The sequence below is a fragment of the Cheilinus undulatus genome, linkage group 14, assembly GCF_018320785.1.
Source record: "Cheilinus undulatus linkage group 14, ASM1832078v1, whole genome shotgun sequence".
NCBI lineage: Eukaryota > Metazoa > Chordata > Actinopteri > Labriformes > Labridae > Cheilinus > Cheilinus undulatus.
In genome coordinates, this window is record NC_054878.1 from 9816108 (window position 1) to 9838086 (window position 21979).

At 40.4% G+C, this 21979-nt stretch overlaps 2 protein-coding genes across 2 annotated transcripts in view; one reads left to right on the forward strand and one right to left on the reverse strand.

The window, feature by feature from the left end:
* The first annotated feature begins 501 nt into the window (after positions 1 to 501).
* On the forward strand, positions 502 to 1469 carry gjb7 (gap junction protein beta 7). Its single transcript, XM_041805807.1, has one exon. It carries the CDS (start codon positions 502 to 504, stop codon positions 1288 to 1290), a length of 789 nt encoding a protein of 262 aa, XP_041661741.1. The 3' UTR covers positions 1291 to 1469.
* A 4491-nt stretch (positions 1470 to 5960) lies between these two features.
* Positions 5961 to 21979, reverse strand: part of znf292b (zinc finger protein 292b) — a 28765-nt gene continuing 12746 nt past the window's right edge. The window contains exons 2-8 of the mRNA XM_041805235.1: positions 21288 to 21442; positions 21081 to 21159; positions 20586 to 20721; positions 15209 to 15411; positions 14177 to 14313; positions 13785 to 13926; positions 5961 to 13239 (exon numbers count right to left, since the gene is read on the reverse strand). Of these exons, the coding sequence (XP_041661169.1) occupies positions 6418 to 13239; positions 13785 to 13926; positions 14177 to 14313; positions 15209 to 15411; positions 20586 to 20721; positions 21081 to 21159; positions 21288 to 21442 (7674 nt within the window). The 3' untranslated portion in view covers positions 5961 to 6417. The remainder of the gene's footprint in view (positions 13240 to 13784; positions 13927 to 14176; positions 14314 to 15208; positions 15412 to 20585; positions 20722 to 21080; positions 21160 to 21287; positions 21443 to 21979) is intronic.

Below are 21979 nucleotides of genomic sequence, written 5' to 3' on the forward strand. Positions count from 1 at the left end.
GCAAAAATAAATGAAATTCATATTTTGTTGCTTTGATAAGAGAGGTTATTCTTCAGATTAAAAATGAAACAACTGATCACAGCTTCAGTTAACTTCCATGGGCCCCCAGTTTGGCTGGGCCTCAGAAAGTTCCCCCCTTTATCCCCTCTAATGCTGCCTTGGTGGTGAGGCTAATAACAGGATAGGAGGCCCCTTTTTTATGGAGTCTACACACAATGATGGTGGTGATGGAGGTAGGATGTCAGGAGGAGTGGACTTCTGGGGAGCTTGACCTGGACACTGATGGGATGGAGTGGAGGTGGCTGGGGTGGAGGAGGATCGCAGCTGAAGCATGTATCTGTTTATATTGATCAGGTTTTTAATGAATTAATGAAGATCCCACTGAGGCTGTAATGGTCTGAAAATGTTTATCAGACATGATTCATTTGGCTTTTTAATGAAGTGTGTAATTTATAGTTTAAAAAGCTGACTGTGTGTTTCTGACAGGACACTTAGAGGAAGATGAACTGGGGTTTCCTGGAGAACGTCCTCAGTGGGGTCAACAAATACTCCACTGTGATTGGTCGGATCTGGCTCTCCGTGGTCTTCCTCTTCAGGATCCTGGTGTACGTGGCGGCAGCTGAGCAGGTGTGGAAGGACGAGCAGAAGGATTTCATTTGTAACACTCGTCAGCCCGGATGTGAGAACGCCTGCTTCGACAGCTTCTTCCCCATCTCTCAGATTCGTCTGTGGGCGCTGCAGCTCATCATGGTGTCCACGCCGTCCCTGCTGGTGGCGCTGCACGTGGCCTACAGGGAGTACCGCGAGGCCAAATACAAGAAGAAACTGTACAAAGACAAGGGGAGCATCGATGGAGGGCTGTTCTGCACCTACACCATCAGCCTGGTCTTTAAGACGGCCTTCGAAGTGGGATCTCTACTCGCCTTCTACTTCCTGTACAACGGCTTTGAGGTTCCCATCATGCTCCAGTGCACTGAGAGTCCCTGCCCCAACACAGTGGACTGCTTCATCGCCAAAGCCACAGAGAAGAAGATCTTCCTCTACATCATGGGAACCACGTCCATCCTGTGCATCGCTCTGAACATCGTGGAGCTTCTGTACATCGCGTGGAAGCAGGTGTGGAAATTTTTCACCAGGAGATACGTCCCGGTGGAGGAGAAGGCATCCCGTCACAGTCGACCATCTGTTTCTATCGTCAACAAGTTTGTGCCTGCTGATCCCACTGTAAACACAGAGGACAGCCTCATACAACAGACACATACAGCAGAGAACCAGTCAGTCCAGTCCTAAAGGGATCATGTTCCCACATCAGAGTGAAAAAAACAAACACAGAGAGCTTTGATTGGCTGGAAAAACAACATGGAGGACACTCAACTGTCTGTATTTACAACCAAACATGTCCATTGCACTTTGGGACTAAAGCAAAATGACGTGTTGTATCTTACAATGGCAAAGTTGTCAATGTTTCCAACAGTTCAAAAAACTATGTTGTTTTTTAAAACAATACAGTCTGTTACTTAATCACTAATTGTATAATTGGTGACATTTCTTTGCTGCAATGTTTCCATGCAATTTGCAGAAGTTAACCTGCAATTTCTGTTAAGTGAAAAAACAAGAAATGACATGGAACTTCAATTTTTTTGGTTGCGTAGAATTGATTCATTGTGGTATAAATAAATAAAAACTCCAGTTCTCCATAAAATGGGACATTGTGTAAAATGCAACTAATAACAGGGTAATGGGATTAGCAAATCATTTAAAATTCAACTAAACACAACATAAAGATATTTTATGTTCAGACTTGTAAACTTTTCTATATTTTTAGTATTTTTGAAATATTCTGATACTCCGGCTTCCTCCCACCACCAAAAACATGCTCATTAGGTTCATTGATCGCTCTAAATTGCCCGTAGGTGTGAATGTGAGCGTGCCTGGTTGTCTGTCTCTATATGTCAGCCCTGGAACTGACTGGTGACCAGTCCAGGGTGTACCCCGCCTCTCGCCTAGATGGATGAAATATTCTGAATTTGGTACCTGTAGCATGTTCCAAAAAAGTTGGGACAAGAGCTAGAAAAGACTGTGAAAGTTGCGGAATGATCTTTAAACCAGTGGTTCTCAACCTTTTTGGCCTGCGACCCCCAAAATAAAGGTGCCAGAGACTGGGGATCCCGCTGTACCTGAAGGTGGTTGAACACATTCATGCACAATCAAGAATAGTCGTGTGCAAGGCTGTCCCTAAGGAGGGATAGACAGGGAGGTTTCTGGGACCCAGCCAAACTGGGGGTCCGTGGAGGTCAGCAAAACCATGGTCCATTGTGAAGTTAAGCTGTGAAAACCATATTTTATATTTGACCTGAATAATAACCATTCTTTTCAGATAAACACATATCTTTATTCATTTGTGTAATAAATACCCTTCTTCATAAAAAATAAGTTATAAAACATGATTAAAATAGGTTAAAAATAGCTAAAATTGGTTAATAATGGGAAAATGGCGGAAAAGGTGATGAAATTGAATTTTTAAAGAAAATGAATGAGTATAAAATGGCAAAAAATAGATAAAAATGGGAAAAAATAACCAAAATGGGTTAAAGTGGCAAAAACTGGCACAAAAAGTGGTAAAGGGGGATTAAAATGTGGCTGAAATGTCTCTTAAGTTCAAAAAATTGGTGGAATAAGGTGGACTGGGATGAAAAATTGTTATGAACTGGCAAAAATGGGTTAACTGTGGTTAAAATGGGCAAAAGGAGTGTAAAGAAGAGTGGTTGATAGAGGCAACAATGGGTAGAAAGTAGCAAAAACAGGCAGAAAGAAAAGTGATGGAAAGGCTTTGAAATGGACAAAAATGGGTTTAAAGTGGCAAAAATGTGTTAAAATTGGCTAAACTGGTGTAAAAAAGAGATAAAAAAAAACATACTCTTATTTTTAAGGCATCTGGTGACCTCCTCTCTGTGTCTCATGACCCCCAGGAGGGTCCCGACCCCAAGGTTGAGAACCATTGCTTTAAACAACTGGAACATTCAGGTTAAATGGTAACAGGTGATAGTACCATGATGGGGCATGAGGGAAGCCCCACTGAAATGATCAGTCACTTACAGTCAATGGGGGTCCAAGGTTTACCACTCTGGGAAAAGCTAAATGGGTGAATAGTCCATTGTGTATCTGCAAAAATATCAGATTTCACCATCTACTGTCCGTAATATTGTCAAAAAATTCAATCAGGAGAAATCACTGCATGCAAGGGAAAGGCTAACAGCCAACACTGAATGGCTGTGACCTTTGACCCCTCACACGGCATTAAAAACTGTTGTTCTGTAATAGATTGCATAGATATTTGCTCGTTTTTGTCAGAGCAGATTTTCAGGCCTCCCTTTCTCCTTTTAGTGACCCTGGAAACTTAACAAAAACAACTCGAACAAGCTAAAAGAGATCATGTCATGTGACGCCACTCAGCCAATCAAATCTCTTTAAACAGAATGAATTTTATTTTTCTGTCATTTAGCAGACTTTGTTTCTGAAAGTAGGAAAAATTGACCTCAACAGTCAAAAATGAAATATAGGATCAGTTTGTGTATTTGAAGCATGTAAAGATAATGTTTTCTATTTAGTTTATTTGTTGAGAAGCAGTTTCTTTGCGTTGTAATATATATTGCATTTTATAACACTGATGCTGTATAAAACAGGTGTATTTTTGTGCATGTAAAAACCGAAGTATGTTAATAAATTATTGTGTATACACCTGAATAAAATCTACTCTTTATTCTCAACTTCACTGCAGGCCAGTTTAACTTAAGTCTTTAAAAGTAGTACAGGAGGTAGACCCTCAAGTTGGATGTTTCTTGTGTTAGTCCTATAATAGTTTTTTTGTGCTAGCTCCTAATAAGACTGAAATTAGAATTTTAAATTCCTCTTCTCATTTACAAAGCTTGTAATGATCAGACACCATCATTCCTTAAAGGGCTTATGCTGTATGACCTGTATAAACCATCACGCTCCCAAAATAAAGGCCTGACTATGGTCCCACTTTTTGTACCTTTTTTCTTACAGGTAAATTGCGACGAGTCTAGTTCTGCTACAAGCTCTTCTTTAGAAAGCAATTCTTCCTCTTATCTAGTTTATAGAAATTAAAGTGTCTAACTTCACCCTAAGTGTATTTTTTAAACATGGTAATATTGTATTTTGAATATTTAGTTATTCCCAGCACAAGGTTCGTACTTTTCCTGTCTATAGCACTTTGAGAGTTTGCAGGTTTTAGAAATATTCTTGTCAGTCATTGGCAGTGATATGGTGATGCCTGGAGAAGTGAGTATACGCTTATTTGTAACCCACAATTTCTTACAGTGGAGGATTTGCACGTTAACATTCACCTTCTTCTGCTCAACACTAGGTAATCAGGGTCATTAAAAACGCTAAGCTCACCCTGATATTCTTACCCAAACAATGCATGAAAGCAGTCATAAGTACTAGCTAATTACAGGCAAAGTAATTAGGTCATGCTTCAGCCATTCTAGGAAAGAAATGCAGCATACCACTGAATGAGTGTCAGAGGGGATTCAGAAGTGGGTATGCACTGTAAAAAATCAAAACTTAACAATGTAAACTACCTGCATATACTCTGCACTACAACACCATTTAGTTAAAGACTGTTGGGTGGAAAAGCACAAGAAAAACATTTTTTCTGCAGCAAAATATTTGTTTGTGGAAGGTAATTGACTATAAATGGACAGATTAATGTTAAAAATAACAACCAAATATAATCAGCAGACTACTGAAACCTTATTTTTCAGTTCTGCCTGAATTGATATTGTATAGTGTAGTCTTCTTTTCAGAGTAAGAGCCTGTTTACATTTTGTATCAACATAATTGATTACCAAGTAGACCGCGCACTTGTACATGCATAGAGCATTTCCATGGCTTTCAGCTGTTTGTTTACGCCCATTTAGCTTAACTGGTCACTTTTGAATTAGGAGTTATTTCAACCTAACCACTACCCCACAAGGTTTATTGACTTGATAGATTTTCACTGTGTCCATTTAAAGCATGCGTATGGCAAAATGAAGACAAGCTGAAAAAAAGGCACTGCTCTGTTCTACATTTGCGGCTAGCAATCCAAGCATGCTATGTGCAGAATAGCCACTGGCAACACAAAGCAGCTAGCAGTGCCTCTCAACAGCTTTTCTCCTTTGTTTTCAAACAAAACAGTGATATATTAATTAGGAAATACACCTTGAGGATATGCATGTCTTTGGTTGCAAAGACTCCTTAATTTAAGATAACAAGGGACAGACAACTACTGTTAATTTTGTCAACTCAACCCAACGACAAATTAGTCAACTACCTTTGATGATGAGGAAGATGAGACCTTGCAAATTAGACTCCTACAAGTCACACTTTTTGCTTACTAGCAGCCAACCATGATTACATGAGCTGACGAGGGTAGCAGAAGAGCATCTATGCTTCCAAACCAACCTGGATAAAGGCATCTCAGACCACTTCTGTATGCAGTCTAAACTACAGGATATAAACTTGTCTTCAGTATGCATTGAGGTTTGTCCACACCTTTCATTAGAATTAACCAACATTTGATTGCCCAAACAAACAACAATGCAAGATATACAGTCGTGTGCAGAAGTTCTAGGCATGTAGGGTGCGAAAGATCTTGCCACATCCACCCTTTACTGCTCCCTAAATATGGACTTCTTTTTTTCAACAGATTTTTCCATGGCCCTGGTAAAATGCAGGGTCATCCAGAGCACTACCTGGGTTGTGTCGATCCTTCTTGCCAAATGGTGTCCTCAAGCGTACTTATTTACCTATCCCTTACTTTGGCCTAAATTTTTGGCCCAAACGTGCCTAAAAGTTTGGCACAGTACTGATGGAGGGTCTAAATGTAGCAGCCTCAGAATTTGAATTTCTGGCCTAACCCAACAGAACTTCAAATAAAAAAAAGCAAATCAAACTGGTTGTAAAAAAGCTGATCGTTTAATAGTAAGCCTGCTGGTGGCAGTGGGTGATTTCAAACTATATACACACTAACGCACAACAATCAACATCTTCAGATCACTAACTACACAACAATACATCCGTGTCATAGTCCATTTGTCTGTGATGTCCCACGGGGATGATTGAGATACCAGAACTGTCATATTTCAACTTTCAGCAAAAAAAAAAAAAAAAAAAGACAACTTCACAACTTTTGAGTCCATAAATAAAAACATGCTATACACTGTCGTATAAAAAATGTACAACCATATTACAGTTTATTTCAAACAGCTGTTTTCTTTGATAACTTCATGTGTGTAAAAAAAAACAAAAAAAAAAAAAACACTTTATATGAAGGGCACCAGTCTGCAGCAGATTCTACTCATTCTAGTCCTGAGATTCTGCTTTACAAAAAAACAAAAACAAAAAGACAGGTCAGTATTTTTTTTCTAATACAACTGTGGGTTTCATTTCCTGCAGCTGTTTCAATATGCGTACAGAGGCGCTGGAAAAGGCCTTGTCCAAAACTATTTTCACCTTACCCAGGGATTTGATCTTAGCAGGGTTTCTGAACTTGACACAAGTCTCTTTGCTGGGCGGAGTCAAAATTCTCGTGCATGTTTGGGGATCAACAATTGCCCTTGTCAGAGGAATCTCACATTTTTTGGATTGAGTGAGAAACTGTAAGAAGGACATTTCAAATCCCATAGGTCTAAAAGAGGCAAGTGAAGAGGTCGGCTCTGTTTTCTCTTGCTGTACGACAGCTGGGGTTGCGGGGGTAGTGGAAGGTGTGGAAGAGGTGGAGGGTTCATTTTTTTTGCTGTCCGCTACAGTAGGCTTTGTCACACGAGTGATTTTCTTGCGCTTTACTAGTTTTCCGATAAGTTTTCGAGGGCGACCTCGTTTACGCTTCACCACCAGAGTGCCGTCTAACCTTCTATAGTTGGACAACTTGCCATCGAACAAAGAAGTTGTGATCACTGCTGGGGTCCTTCGACGTAGGATGGGCTTTGAGCATCCATTTTCTCCGACTTCCTGGACGCTGTCTGTGGTCACGTCGGTGTCAGAAACTTCAGAGTTGTTGTCGGATTTGGAATCGTCACTCCTAATTGGGTTACACTTGTGTTTTGAGGACTTCTTGCAGAATATAAAATGACTTCTTTGCAGTTCCAGGTATTTTTCAGAAAGTCCGTGTCCAAGGTAATGTTTGACGATGTTCTTCTCTGATTTCATGACAGAGTCACACCCTTTAATCATACAGGGGTACTGTAAAGTGAATTTCTTGGTGCACAGGGCAGATGCCTCTAGTTTAGACTTCAAGGAGGGTTTTCCGTAGGTGGTCCAGTGATTGGCTTTTGATTTTCTTATTCTCTTGGCATCCTTTGCCCTCTGAAGCATCTTCTTATTGTTCTCGATGTTTTCCTTCCCATTTATCGTCTTGGTCATTTGAAAAATTATAGTCTTTGTCTTGGATTTCATCCTGTCATTTTTTATCTGTTGACTTTTCATTTTTTTCTGATAGAAGTCGTTATGCTTTTTCATGAGGTGCCTGAGCATGTTTGACTTTGTGGCATATGCAAGTTCACAGCCTTCAATTTCACACTTAAATAAACCATTCAATTCTTCTGGTTTGGTTAGCTTTAGGTCTTTGTGCTGGTCTTTGACGTGCCCCATGTACCTCCAGAAAGAAGTGAATGATGCAGTGCATCCTTGGTGACCACAAGCAAACCGTCCCAGCTTGATGCCAGACAACATATTGCCAACTTTATCCAAACTGAACTTGTGCAGCTGAAAATAATGCCGCACAAGGCTGGGAACTTCTTGGAAAACTCTGGAGCAATCTTTGACCTGACATCTGATTTCTATGATTCGAGGGACTACTGGCCCCGATTCTTCCTCTTCTTGGTCCATGTTTTCATTTGGTTCTTCACACTGTTCTTGGTCCTGGTCCTGGTCTTTGTTGACCTCCAGTGCAGACAGAGCAGACTGGTGAACAGCCCTATAGTGAAGTATCAGATTGTGCTGGATGGTGAAGGCTGCTACACAGCCCTGATGGACGCAGCGGTATGGTCTGTACGGACTTTTGGCATTAGAGACTGTTTTCTTTGCTTTTGTCTTCTTGGGAGTATCTACACTGGGTTTAACTACTGGCTTCTTGGGGATAGTGGAGGGTTTTGATGGGCAGACACGTTTTACTGGACTTTTGAGTGAGTGAACGGGGGGACTGATCCCAGGAAAAGAAGGAGTAGCCATCATGGATGGGACAGTCATCCTGGAAGGAGCGGCCATTATAGGAGGAGCAGCCATCATGGAAGGAGCAGCCATCATAGGAGGAGCAGCCATCATGGAAGGACTAGCAATCATAGAAGGAGCCGCTGCCATAGAAGGACTAGCCATCATAGGAGGAGCAGCTGCCATGGAAGGACTAGCCATCATAGAGGGAAACGGCACCATGGGAGGAGCAGCCATCATAGATGGAGCAACTGTCATGGCAGGAGCAACCATCTTGGAAGGAGCTGTTTTCATGAACTGAGAGGCCTTCATGAACTGAGGAGTCTTCGTGGATTGAGCCACATTTGTGGATTGTGCTGGCTTGATGGTTTGAGCAGCCTTCATGGACTGAGCCTCTAGGGCCTGGTTTTTACTTAGACGCCAGCTTTGAACAACAGCTGATCGAGCCTCTCTGCGCTTACAATCTATTTTTTCGATTTCCTCAGTTGATAGTTTGTGTACTGACTGGTAGTGAGTGCGAAGGTTTGAGTTTCGAGTGAATCTTTTGCTACATTTTTCACACTTGTAAGGAGCATACTCCCCATACCGTTTTTTGACCACGTTTACCATATCAATTGTGTAGCCATGAGCTTTAGAGAGGTGCTTCCAAAGAGCTTCACCTGACAGGGTATTAAAAGTGCAGTTCTCACAAACAAAAGGCTTAAGAAAGACCGATGATGTTGGACTAGGAATTTCAGTCTTCGCAGGGGCTGTCTGGTTGACTGGTTTCTTGGAGGGGCTGTCATTGCTGATTGGTTTTACTGAGACTGCAGTTTGTTCAGTCACTTCTCTGACTAAGTTTAGCCTTTCAAATGCACTTTGAATTTCTGCCATCAGCTGTTGCTGGCTATCAGATAATAGAGCAGGCTCAGGATCTGCATCATATGCAACAACCCTAGTGGGGCTCACAACCTCATGCTTCATGCTAGTGGTCTCTCTGAATCCAGAGAAGCTTTGCGTGTTGGGTAGTTGTTCAGTTGTACCACAGGTCCCTTGGATGACTGCGGAGTTTTCTGGAATAACTTTATCTTCACTTGAAAACTCACTCTTTACAAAATGAGACACATGGCTAAGGCCAGAGTTGTTGGAGGTGCTGCACACTGGAACAAAAGACTTGTTGGGGTCAGTGTTGCTTGAAGTGCAAATGTTATTCCTTCGCTGAAGGTCGCCTGCCAAGATCTGCTCCCTCAGTCTCTTCTTAATGTTTTGCTCCATTGTCTTTCTTTGTGTTTCAGCCTGTGTGCCACTTGTTGCTGCAATGCTAAGCTGACTATCAGGTATAAGTGGTTGCATCACCGGGTTTGCATTTGCATCTGGTGTCTGAATGTCTGTCCCAGAGCTGAAGCTTCCATTGTTTGTGGAAACACTTCCTAGGGCAGATGTGGAAGGATTGTCTGAGAGAATATGAGAAAGAAGTGGGTCAGGAAAGTCAGTTCCAACAAAGGTGTCAGCACTTGGCTGAGGGTAACTGGCTGTATTGTACGAGTTCTCCATTCTCTTGGGCTGAAGATTCTCTGTATGCTGTATGACTGAACTCCCAGGCAAACGTTCAGCTGCTCCATAAAGGCCACAAGAGTTTTGAATTAATGGCTTTGGAGCGGGTGTGGGCACACAAAGTTCAGACATGTTGGAATCAGTCATGATTTGTTTCAGAAGGTCGTCATTTGATTCATCATTCCCAAATGGAGGCAAATTTTGAGGAAAATTAGGAATGGGGTAATCGTTTGTGACTGCTGATTCACTGGCCACTGCCTCATGGGTGTCCTCCAGGAAATCAGTGCCGGTGTTGTAAGGCACTTGCTGCTGTGGGTTGCCAGCTGTTTGATCTGAATTAAGAAGACTAAGAAACGATGCTGGCAGGTCAGAGTTTAGTTCAGCTTCAGAGTATGGTTTACAGCTGGTCCGCTTGGACAGATGGCCTCCGAGGGACTTGGGGTTGTCAAAACCTCTAAAACACCTACAACAAAGAAACTTGCCATCCTTTATGATAGCTGGCCATTTGGTCCTTGTGCTTCTTTTAAGGCGTTTTGAATTATCAGGGTTGTTGTCAGACAGGGCCTGGCCATTTTCATGTTGATTAATACCAGTATTTTGGCTTGCATCGGCTGGAGAGGAGAAATGGGATGGCAGGTTTTGCACTGGTTTTGATTCATCTGGTGCTCTGGAACTGGACACTACACTGCTTTGCATCAGTGGTGCTTGCAGCAGTGATTGTTGTGACACTTGCTTTGCACCATCTGAGTACAGTGACATAGCTGACTGGAACCCATTTTCCTCAACTGGTTGCTGCAGAGCCTTTTCTGGTTGGCTCATTATTGCTCCAGTCTCAGAGCAAGATGGGGCACTGAGTGGCAGAGCTGCACTTGCAGACATGACTTGTTGCATCACTTGCATATGGGATGGATAGACTTGAGCAGTGTTTTGAATTTGTCCAGGAGTAGAGGGCCAGCTTTGACTACCTGGCATTTGGGGCTGTGTTGGATTGGTTTCATGTCCAAGCTGAGAAAGAACAATTGGATTTAAAACATTTTGCATCAGAAGGGAAGCATTCTGGTTGTGAGCAGGGGTTGGGAGGGAATGTAAAGGTGTGTACTTTATGTTCGCACCCATGTTCTTGTAAGGAGGTGACTGGATAACATTTTGCCTCTGAACACCATGGACTTGTGCTTGGGCAAACTGCTGACTCTTAGGGGAGATGACTGGACTGACTTTCTTGACAGATGAACTCAGCTGTTTGACTGTTGGACTGAGATGTTTAACTGGAACATGGGTTATCTTGATTTCAGTTCGATTAAGTTTCCACTGCTCATAGAAATCTGGATGAAAAGCTTTCATGTGCTTTGTTACATTTCTGTAAGAGCTGTAGTGCCTCTGACATGTTCCAACAGCACAGTGGTATCGCTCTCTCTGTCCTGGAGGATTTGCTGTGCTGGTTGAGGAGGTGACAGAGTTCTCTGGTCTGTTACCAGTAAGTGGTTGTGGAATTGCTGTTGGAGGGAGTGGTAGGGACATAACTGGTATAACAGCATTCGGGAGCTGTGAGGCTGCTGACATGCTGTTAGCACAAATTAGCTTCTGCTGCCCTGTTGGTGGTAAGCTGTTACTGGGGTTGTAACTCACAGGTGCAGTTTTCACAGTGCTATGGAAAATCTGGGGCTTCGTCTGGGGGACCTTTGTATAGTTACGCGACAGGTTATTTGCTTCAAATGGAGGTACTGGTTTATTCTGATGGGGTGGTCTCATACTATCCAAAGAAGGACCAGCAGGGCTTTCTCTGCTCCCATGAGTATATGACAAGTTGGGATTCACAGGCTGAATAACTGAATTATTTAAACTCTGGGTTTGACCAGCTGGGATAGGCATATTTTCCTGTTTGACTCTGTATTGGCATAATGTTTCCGCAGATGTTGCAGATTTCAGCAAACTCTCCAAAGTGAGTGGTGGCCTTGCATGTTTAGGATCAACAGACCTATCAGGGTTCCAGTTTTCCTGGGGACTGTCTTGTTTGAGCATTTGTTCAATGAGAGAAGTGCGAGGCTTTTTGTTTTGTGGTGTTGGTTGAGGAGGTGGGCGTTCCTCCTTTTTAGTGGCGTGCTCCTCCTGGTGCACATCCAGCTGCTGCTGTGAATGAAAAACCTTTCCACAGTCCACAGCTTTACAAGTGAACGTCTTGTAATGCTGTGCCTCGTGGTCGTAGAGTTTGAAGGCCTCTGTGAAAATCTTTCCGCAATTGGGAAACATGCATCTAGCCTTGAAAGAAGTGTGTGTTTTCTTGTGTGCTATGAGCTCAGTGTTGGACAAGAAGCTTGCTTTGCAGTTCAACTGTATACAGATATAAGGCTTTGCACCACAGTGGACCTGTAAGTGATCATTTAAATGGGTGACATTAAGAAAGTGGCGACGACAGTACTGGCAAACTACCTTTTTACTCTGCATCTCGAGGAAAATCTTAGCCTCCTCATTGTCACCATGGCCTTTAACATGTGCAACAAGATTTTTGAAAAACTTGTAGGTTCTTTTGCAGTCTCCAACGGGACACACATTATCCTCACTAGTCTCAATGGTAGGCTGAGTCTTAACATTATACACTAACCCACCATTTTTCCTTTGAGGATCAGCTTTCACACTGAGTTCACTTTGTTTCTTTGCATTAAACACCGTGACAACAGGAGCAGCCATTCTTTGATCAGCCAGTTTCTTGTTTGATTTGATTGAACCCAGCCTTTCTTTGCATGACTGCCTCACATGTGATCCCACATGTGGAACCAGTGTTTCTTTTGAGGTAAAGGTTTGAGCACATATCGGGCAGGTGTACACTCCCCCACTGACATGAGTCTGTGCATGGCGGACAATCCTGTGGCCCAGAAACTCTTTGTCGCAAAGAACACAGTACTGCATGTATGCCTGCCAGTTTCGAAACCGTGCAGAGACAAATCCTTTGTCTCTCAGCTTCTTCATCTCTCTGTTTTTCTGTTTCCGGTCTGATATTTCTCCTAGTTCATAGGTGCCACTTATTAAATGATCAGGAAGATTATTGTACCCTTCCTGACTGAAGAAGTCTTCCTCTTCCTCTTGATCCTCATTATCATTTAATAAGTCAATGGACGAAACAATGGAAGCTTCTTCTCCCATTAGAGCGAGACAATTACGCTTAAGTGTTTTCCAGTCCCAGAACTCAGGGTCAAAAGGCCACTGAGTTTTAAACACCAGCAGGAGCTCGCAGCGTAGTGAGTTAGGGACGGGCATGTTCTCCTCCTCTAGTTTTTGATCTGGTTCATTGTAAAGAGTCTCCACGGCATAGTACGAGTCCACTGTAGGCTCAATGAGGAACTCAGTCAGTTGGCAGGCTCGCTTCACCTCCAAATCATCAGGTAGCAAACACGAGATGGTTTTACACACAGTGGCCTTGGTGCTTTTATCATCTGAGGCCATCCGCAGAGCTCTAATGCACATTTCGATGCACACAGGCAGTCCAACGCTGTCCAACTATGAGAAAAGAGAAAACAGAAAAAATATGAGTGCTAAATGAAGCAGAACCATTCTGAAAATTGCCTTAGACTCTTGCCTAAAGATGGATGACAAATATTCTTGAATTTTTTAACTCTTAACTTGTGATGCCCTGATTTTGAAAACTCGTGCCAACATTGATAAGGGTTTTCACAATGACAATTATGCTGACTGACATTAGCAATACATACAATTTTGGAGCCCAAAAACATTGTTAGATACTTTATCCAATGTCAACTTTTTCACTTTTACATCCGTACATGATTGTTTATCATTAAGAGGCATTCAACTCTGCAAAGCTGAAAAGCAACCTTTGTATGCATAGCATCACCTGTGATGAAGAACAAGAACTGTTACACCTGTTTGTTAAGTCAGTACTGGCTTAGACTTGCTAGGAGGTTCTGGATGGCACTTAACATGATAGGCCCTCAACAAGAATGTACATAGTAGAAGTGTGTAGGGAGAGGTTTCAGAAAGGCCTGTAGTGATGGGCTATATTCACCAAAACAGCTGTCTTTACTGACCTCTGATTGGATGACCTTGATAAGGAACAGGATGTGGTACACGGTCTTGGACAGTAAGGACATCTGGCGACATTTGTCAAGGAAGCCCTGCTCTGATGGCTCCAAGCGCTTCAGCAGCTTGCTCCAGAACAGAGTCAGCTCCCTAATGCAAGGAGAAGAAATTAAATCCACATTTAATTTCAATGCCCATTTTTTTCCTGGGCTGGTAAAATATTCAATACCATTTCAATGTTAAACACTTAATGATCAACAGCATCCAAAAGTATTACAGCCTAACACAGTCAATACACTGCCAAATGCAAACAGTGTCACTGTGTTTGGTCAAGTATTTTCAAGTAAGAAATTGATTTCCTCTACAAAATATTGAAGGAATGAGTTTTAGCGTTCCTTACCAGGCACAGTATGAATCTGCTTGTAGAAGCTGTCGTGTCAGAAAGGCTGAACACAAGGTGAAAGCTGCAGTCTCATCTCCATCAGACTCCAAGTTACAGATCATCTCCAATGCATCACGACAATCTTCCTTTGAGAGCTGCAAAGAGGAGAAATGTGTTAATGCTAAAATATGAATGTACACTTAAGGAGTCAACTTAAAAATTATCTAGTATTTTTGAGCATATTTTTGAACAGACTCTTTAATGGCCTCCTAAGATGACAGCAACACACATCACTTTAAAGAGTACTCTGCCATCTTGTGGTCAATTAACTTATTAAAGGAGAAAAGAGACTCAGTGGGAGGCTGGCCAAATATCACAGGAAGGCAGAGTTTGTCAGTAAGTTTCTTTAGTAGATGTGCTTTAGAGTTGTTGCAATGCTAGACTTGAATTTTGATGTGATACTAGTCAATATCGGACAATACTTGTACCTTCAAGACCGCAGCAACGACAAATTGCCTCTTGAACACCAAAACTTGGTTAATTCAGTTACTTTTTATATCCAACCTGCATGTAAAAAGTGTCTTTGAACACTTGCCAAAATGAGAAACTGTTGATGGGAATGAACAACAAATTTTCTAAGATTTTCTTAAAATAAAGTACATCAAAAATAAAACATTTACTCTGGTTGATCATTAATAATGCAGAAGCCTTTGTGGTGAAAGTGCTCTCTCTTTTTTTTTTTTTTTTTTTTTAAATAAAAAAATTTGGGAAGTAAAGAAATGCTTAAGGACTGGAGACATCACTTACATAAATATTAATACATAAACATAATAGGCAAAGAAGTAGAGGTATTAATATCAACCTTCTTGCTTTAAACAGAGTATTGAGTTAAAGGTCCATTTCAAGACATCTACAAGTCCATATTTGTTATAAAAAGTTGAAACCCTCTCTGCTATAGCTGTCCTTACAAAAACAATGTCAACTTGTGGAGCAGTGACACTCTGACTACTGCTTTTTCTTGGCATTTTTTTCTTCATGTTCTGTACTCACCACTTCCATCAGCTTTTCCTGATCTGAGGTAGCACAGTGGCAGACGAGGTACATCTGCTTAAAAGGTCCTTTCCCCTCAAAGGCTGCACACTCTGAGCATGTCTTTGCCAGCAGAGCAGCTTTTTCTGGCTGACCGTCCTTCATCAGCTGCTTCACTCTCATCTCCAACAGCACTGGCCCCTCCTGCACCAGGAACTCCTCCACTGCAACACATAGAATATTCATAGTGACATTATTGTTATGGTTTTATAAACTTTGATTATATATCTATTTGGAGGCACATTTCAGGTAAAGCTTGGACTCAAGAACAGTGTTTCCCTGATTATTCATTTCAGGGTTGAGGGCAGCCACACCAAGGCAACCTTCGTACCTCCAAAATGAAGGTTGAAAATACTGCATATTTTTATGGACTTTATGTGCAGTTATTCATCTGCAACTTGCAAAATGTGGGTAAAAATCATATCTGGCTACATCCTCCATTAGTACAGAAAATATCGTAACCATGAGCTTTGTTAATTTAGTACTATACTTCCTTCAGTCTGTACACAGTATCATTCAATAGCAAAAGTTAGTTGTAGTACGGGATTATGTGTTCAGCCTCTAATCTGTTAATGTGGACAGGAGAAAGGGGACTCTGTTAAACTCCCAACAAACTTTTCAAGGCTATCTCTTTAATTATTTCTGACAGAGAATTAAAGTTGACCTGCAGGAAAATACCCAATTATTCAAAGGTATAACTCTTCCACAGTTAAGATTACATTGCTAACAAATTTCTACAATGGTTATATGTGCTTACACAAATATTTCTACTGACATCTTAAACAGTAACAGCCAGTTGGCAGCCATATCTTTATTTCTTACCATGACATCATTGCCATGTTAATCCTGCAAAAGGTGCACACTCTCCTACTTTACACACTTGAAAATTTCAGGAGGATTTTTTTGTCCAAATAATCCTGAACTGTGTGGTGTCAATTAGATTATTTTGCTGCTCCAAATCTAGTCAGAGCCTCCCCAACTTTCAGGCAAATACCAAACACGTTTGATATTATGAGGATCTAACACTACTTATATGCACAGGACCATCTCTCTATATCTATATATCTACATCTTTAACCCTAGTCACAGCTTGCAATGTCAGAAAACTACTCTCATCATACATTTGTCCACAGGTGGACTAAATAGCACACAGCCTTTACAAAGAAGCATCTTTAACTTGAAATTTAAAAGAAGAAGTAATAGTGAGCAGAAGTTTGACAAGAAAATGACTTCGCAAGAAAGGCTTATGTGGGTTTTTGTTCCAAGTCACAGTGTCTTGTGTTGTGTTATGTTGCAAGCTGCAGCATTGCTGTCTGCTCATGATATAACAATAATATGAAGGCTGTATGAGGGATTTTACTCATTGTATGAAAAAATCCAGCCCCCCATCATGAAGGCACAGATTCATGTCCATGGCATTTAGACTACATGTAGGTAATGTAAATAAAATATAACCTAAGCTTGATATTTTAAATGTGCATAAAGCACCAGGTCACAAAAACAGGTTTTAACAACATTTCAGCACAACATTTATATAGCTGTGGGCTGTGTATGAGAAGCCTTTGTAAAGTTAGTATTAGGGACACCTGGATTTATTAGCAACTGATCATCAGGGATGTCCCGATCCCGATCACATGTATCGGATCAGGGCCAATACTAAGCATTTTTAATTGATCGGCGATCAGCAATTTGATCTGATCAGCCCAGCCCATCATTTACGTCAGTTGCTGTAAATGGAGCACAATTTATGACAGGCTGTAAAGGTGCCAGTATCGACAAAGCAGCGGTAGCATATTAGCTTTCATGAGTTAAAAATATCAGTGGTGTGGAAATACTTCAAACTTTAGAGCAAAAACAGTCCAACAACCACTTGCAGCATTTGTAACACGACTGTTTCATGAGGTGGTAGCAGCAGAGCTGCGTTTAATTCTACAAATTTGATCCTTCATCTTGGATCAAAACATGCAGCGGAATACGGAGACTTTACAAAAGCAACTGGCAGCTTCACCAAAGCAACAACCTCAGCAAAAAAGACAACAGAAAAGGTGGTCAAATTCATCCAGCCTGTCTCCGTGGTGGAGAATTTGGACCCACGCTATGCCCTGCTGTCTCGACATCACATTACTAACACTGCTTTACAGGAGCTTTACAACAAAGTACGTGATAGCATACTAGAAAAAAGCAACTTCACTGGCACCAGCTTCACTACAGACATTTGGAGCTCAGATGTTTGCCCCATGTCACTGCTGACTCTCTGAGCAAAAGTGAGGGGGAGAAAGTGATGTAGCAGCTCTAGTCCCACTTTAGAAATTGCACTAAAATGACAAGCGTGCCTTGTATTTGATATTTGGGTTTTATTCCAGTGTTAATGTTTTGGTTTACATCTCAGATTAAGCTGCTACATTTTAACAAGGATTGTTGTTTTGAATCTGTATGGTTCATATGTTTTTGATCCTATTAAAATTAAACTGTTTACACCACTTCAATGTAGGGTTGGGATGTTTTTAATTCATTTTTTTGAGTTCAGTTTTTGTTGTGACTAAAAGAGTGAAGTGAAGTTCTAAGTGGAATTATAATATTTAAAATTAATTTACTGAATTCATATGTTATTGTGACTTTCGACTCTGTTACACCACCTCTAAGTGAATCTGAGGTTATTTGAGTTCACTTTTATGACTGCTCAGGTCGTTCAGTTGACCACGTTAAGCGGATTTTGATTGTGTGACTGAATACTAAACACTGCACTAAGTGAATATGTAAATTTATTTTTTGACAGATAATTAAAGTGAAAGAGCTATTACGCCATTCTGAGCAGAAATGTGACTTTATGTTTTTAACAACAATATTGGCTGTACTGAGTTAAATAGAATAAGTTGGAGATATCTAATATAAACAACTGAAACTCTAATCTAGGTAGTTATGAGTATCGGATCAGGACACGGTATCGGCAGACATTCAATATTAAAAAAATCGGATCGGAGGCCAAAAATGCTTATCAGGACAACCCTACTGATCATTAACAGTGGATCTGATCACATGGTTAATTTTCTGTTCTCTCCAGTTGAAGAAGTCCTGTGTGTAAAGTTTACTGTAATAAAACAGGTTAATCAAATAAGACTAACTATTAAGCACATCAGCAATGTTATATAGATTGAACTGAAATGCAGAACCATGGACTGTCTGCTTGAGTACAACTTCAACATCACTGCTGCGGCTGACAGCTGCTGCTCAGTCATCCACTTGACGCAGCATTGTTAAATTCACCCAAACTTTTTATTTTGACTCCCTTCAGTAAGATAGTATGACTCAAGTGTTGGAATCTGTGTCGAAATTCTAGTTTTGTTCAGAAACTTGAATAGCTACAGTTGTTTGGAGAGATATATTTCTTAAAAGATAAAACAGCATCAGTGACATAAAGTAGCAGAGTTAATTTTAAGACTTACTTCCAAATATCTCTGACTCTTTTTGCACTGATTAGCCTCTGAAATAGGTGTAATACTTTTTCCATTCTGTTTATAATTGTGTTACTTAATTCACATTAATGAACATGTGATGAATAATCATCAAATAAACATTCTTCTGTCCTTATACTTGATCCTTTTGGAGGTTTTGTACTGCTGAGTTGAGCAAAGGAAGTAAATGCGTGCTGTTGACTGACTTTTAAGCTCCTTTTGTGTACGAGGTCTCAGTACACTAAAGCGCTAAGTCTACTGGTATACCACTGAATCAGCAGCTACAACAAAACACAATTATGATCAGATCAGGTGACTGGTATCAGCTACAAAAAACACTGCTCGTGGTATTAAAATCTAATTGATATGCAAAAATGACTTTTCTAGGTTCATTTTGTGGACTTGCAAGAATGGTAAAATGTGGATTTAAACAATATCCAGAATGTGATTCGTTTCTATGAAGTGTTTTCAGACTGCACAGTTTATCTAGGGAGGAAGTGATCAGTTTTTGGTCACAGCCTAGTTTGCTTGTTTAGCTTCAGAACAGGCTGGAAGCAATTGTTCCTGGGGTACAATTTGTTGTGAAGAATAAACAGAAGCAAAGCACAAATCTTAATCTGGCCATGCTTAATTAATACCTCACTGTTTACCATGCCATTAGCTGGTAGTTTATGGAGTATCATACTTTCAAGTTGATGCACAGTCTGTCAATAAACACAAATCATAAACATGACTCACTGCACTTAAGATTCAAACAAGCTGATTTCTAACATAGGAAATCAATCATACACTTAAGTCTCTTAATTTCGTGATATTTGCCTTGTGCCACTGAACTCCTTATTATCCCTTTCTTTGATTACAGATTGCCAAGATTAATGTAGACTACCCTTTGGGTGGGAAAATCATGAAGTCTGGATTCATCCAGACATTTCACACACCTGATACAAACAAAAACAAAACCATATTCCCTTAAAAAATACAAAACTAGAACTTAAACTTTCATGAGGCCAAAATTATAAAACAGCTATTCCTCGCTTTTTGACAAAAATAGAGAACACAACACCTATGTACAGTGCTTAACAAATTTATTAAACCACCCGTCATATTTGTCTCACAGACCATCCAGCATCATCAAGTGCTTCAATGTGGACTCTTTCATTTTCAGTCAGCTCTCCACGTTTTACCATTTTGAACAGGAAGGAGGAATTTCAAACTGAATTCACCTTTTTATACCCAAATCTGAGCCGGCTCACTGGGCTTCACTGAGAAGTCAGAAATGAATCAAGCATAACATTTAACCCCTAAAACCAATTTTTCTGTTCAGAATTCAAGTTAATAACTATAATTTTGACATATTAATCATCCTATTAATTAATCAAGAAATATTAATGTGCTTTACTATTTTTTCAGTTTTGTTTTTTTTGTAAATCAGTAAATTTGAAAATTCATGGATAACAATAATAATTCTATTTTAGCATTAAAAATATCATTTGGGTTATAGAGCTTCTACATATTGGTGTATTAACCACTGCAGAAACATAATAAATGATTGTGGTAATTACCAGTGCTGTTAATTTAGGGCAGCTGTGGCATAAACCTTACTGTAAAACTGAATTATGACATTAAGGAGCAGTCGTGGATGTGTTTTACTTCATTGTGGCTGCAGTTTAAAACAAAGTGTGCTAATAGGCACAATAAAGCAATTTAAAAAATGATACACTAACTACCAACTGATTAATTGCAATTAATATATTAATGCTGACATGCCTAGTTTATATACATGCTGGAGCCCATCTAAAATATAAATTATGCCAAGATTGCTTACTAGCCCATGCCACCAGACCACTTTTTTAAGTAATCAGAAAATTGTCACAGTAGGAACTCACCTTTTTCAGTTGGCAGGTTTTCGTTTGACAGGAGGCCTTGCAGGACCATGCTGGTCCACACCCCGTCATACTGGCCCAGAGCAGACAGCAGGGAGAGCTGAGTAATCCCATTCTCCTGCAGTTTACTGGACGCAAACTAAACACAACAAGAACACTGTCACTGAGAGACATTATGCAGACAGAACAGACTATCTGAAATCTGGATCTGTTTAGCCAATGCTCTAATAGAGAACAAGCAGCAAATGAAAAGCAAAGCAATGGCAAGTATATTTAGCTGTTAATAAACACATTTTCACCATTAAATCATGGTGAAACATCTCCTAACCTCTAGATAAAGAAAGGTGCTGCATTTAAATTTTGTAAGTTGTCTTAATTGTAAAAGCAGAGCTGCTGGATGATGCTGCTTTGTTGGTAGGTGCAACACGCTTTAGTTCTGATGTTTTATTTGATAAAAAACTACCACATTTCTTTTTGAAAAAAGAATTTTAGCTGTACCTGCACACACAACTTGAACTCCTTCCATAAATCCTCTGGAAAGTTCTCTTTTAGTGAAAGCAAGAGCTCCACAAAACTCCTGCAGCGAGAAATCAGCAATCAGCACAGACCAGATAGTAATCTTTGCCAGGACCAGAACAACTAAAAATTATAAGGTTGTATTTTTTTTAGGAGAGCACCTCAAGTTCATATTTTAACAGTACTTACAGTGACAGCCTTTCTACCACAATAGGAACACTTTCACACAGCAGGGAAAGATGTGGTGAGGCCTGGGCATAACTCAGCAGGGCAACTATGTACACTTCCACCAGTGGTAGAGGCTCTTCTTCCACCCTCCATCTTCCAGCGTACTCCAGCAGCGTCTATGGAGAAGAAACCATTGACTTATGTTTACTAAAAAACTTTAAGAAGAGGTCAGTCGACAAACTAAACCCACAAATATGCACTGATGAGACCTATTTAAAGTGACAGGGACCTGTCACAGCCTCAGTGGCTGAGGCCTATGAAGCTTCAATCAGTCACACAAAGTTGTTCACTGTTAATATACAAAAGTTAGAGAAATGTCTTCTGTTTAGCTAAGATTAATTAAAATAAGAGTTTATTCAAAACCCAGTTTTTTCTTTTTTTGCCAGCAGAATAATCAAACATGCAAAAACTCTGAATACCGTAAATCTTCAAATAAAGACTGATTTGACTGACTATGATTTCTGTATTAATGGAATAGGCCAATTAAAATGGAAGCTGGAAATAGCTGACACTGAATGAATTTGACCGAAATGCTGCTTTTTTTTTTTTTTTTTTTTTTTTTTAAAAGAAGAACGTATGTTCTGGGAAATATATTCTGGGAGATCACTAAAGCATGGCACAACTCATGGTTCGATTCCCCAACACTCATCCGC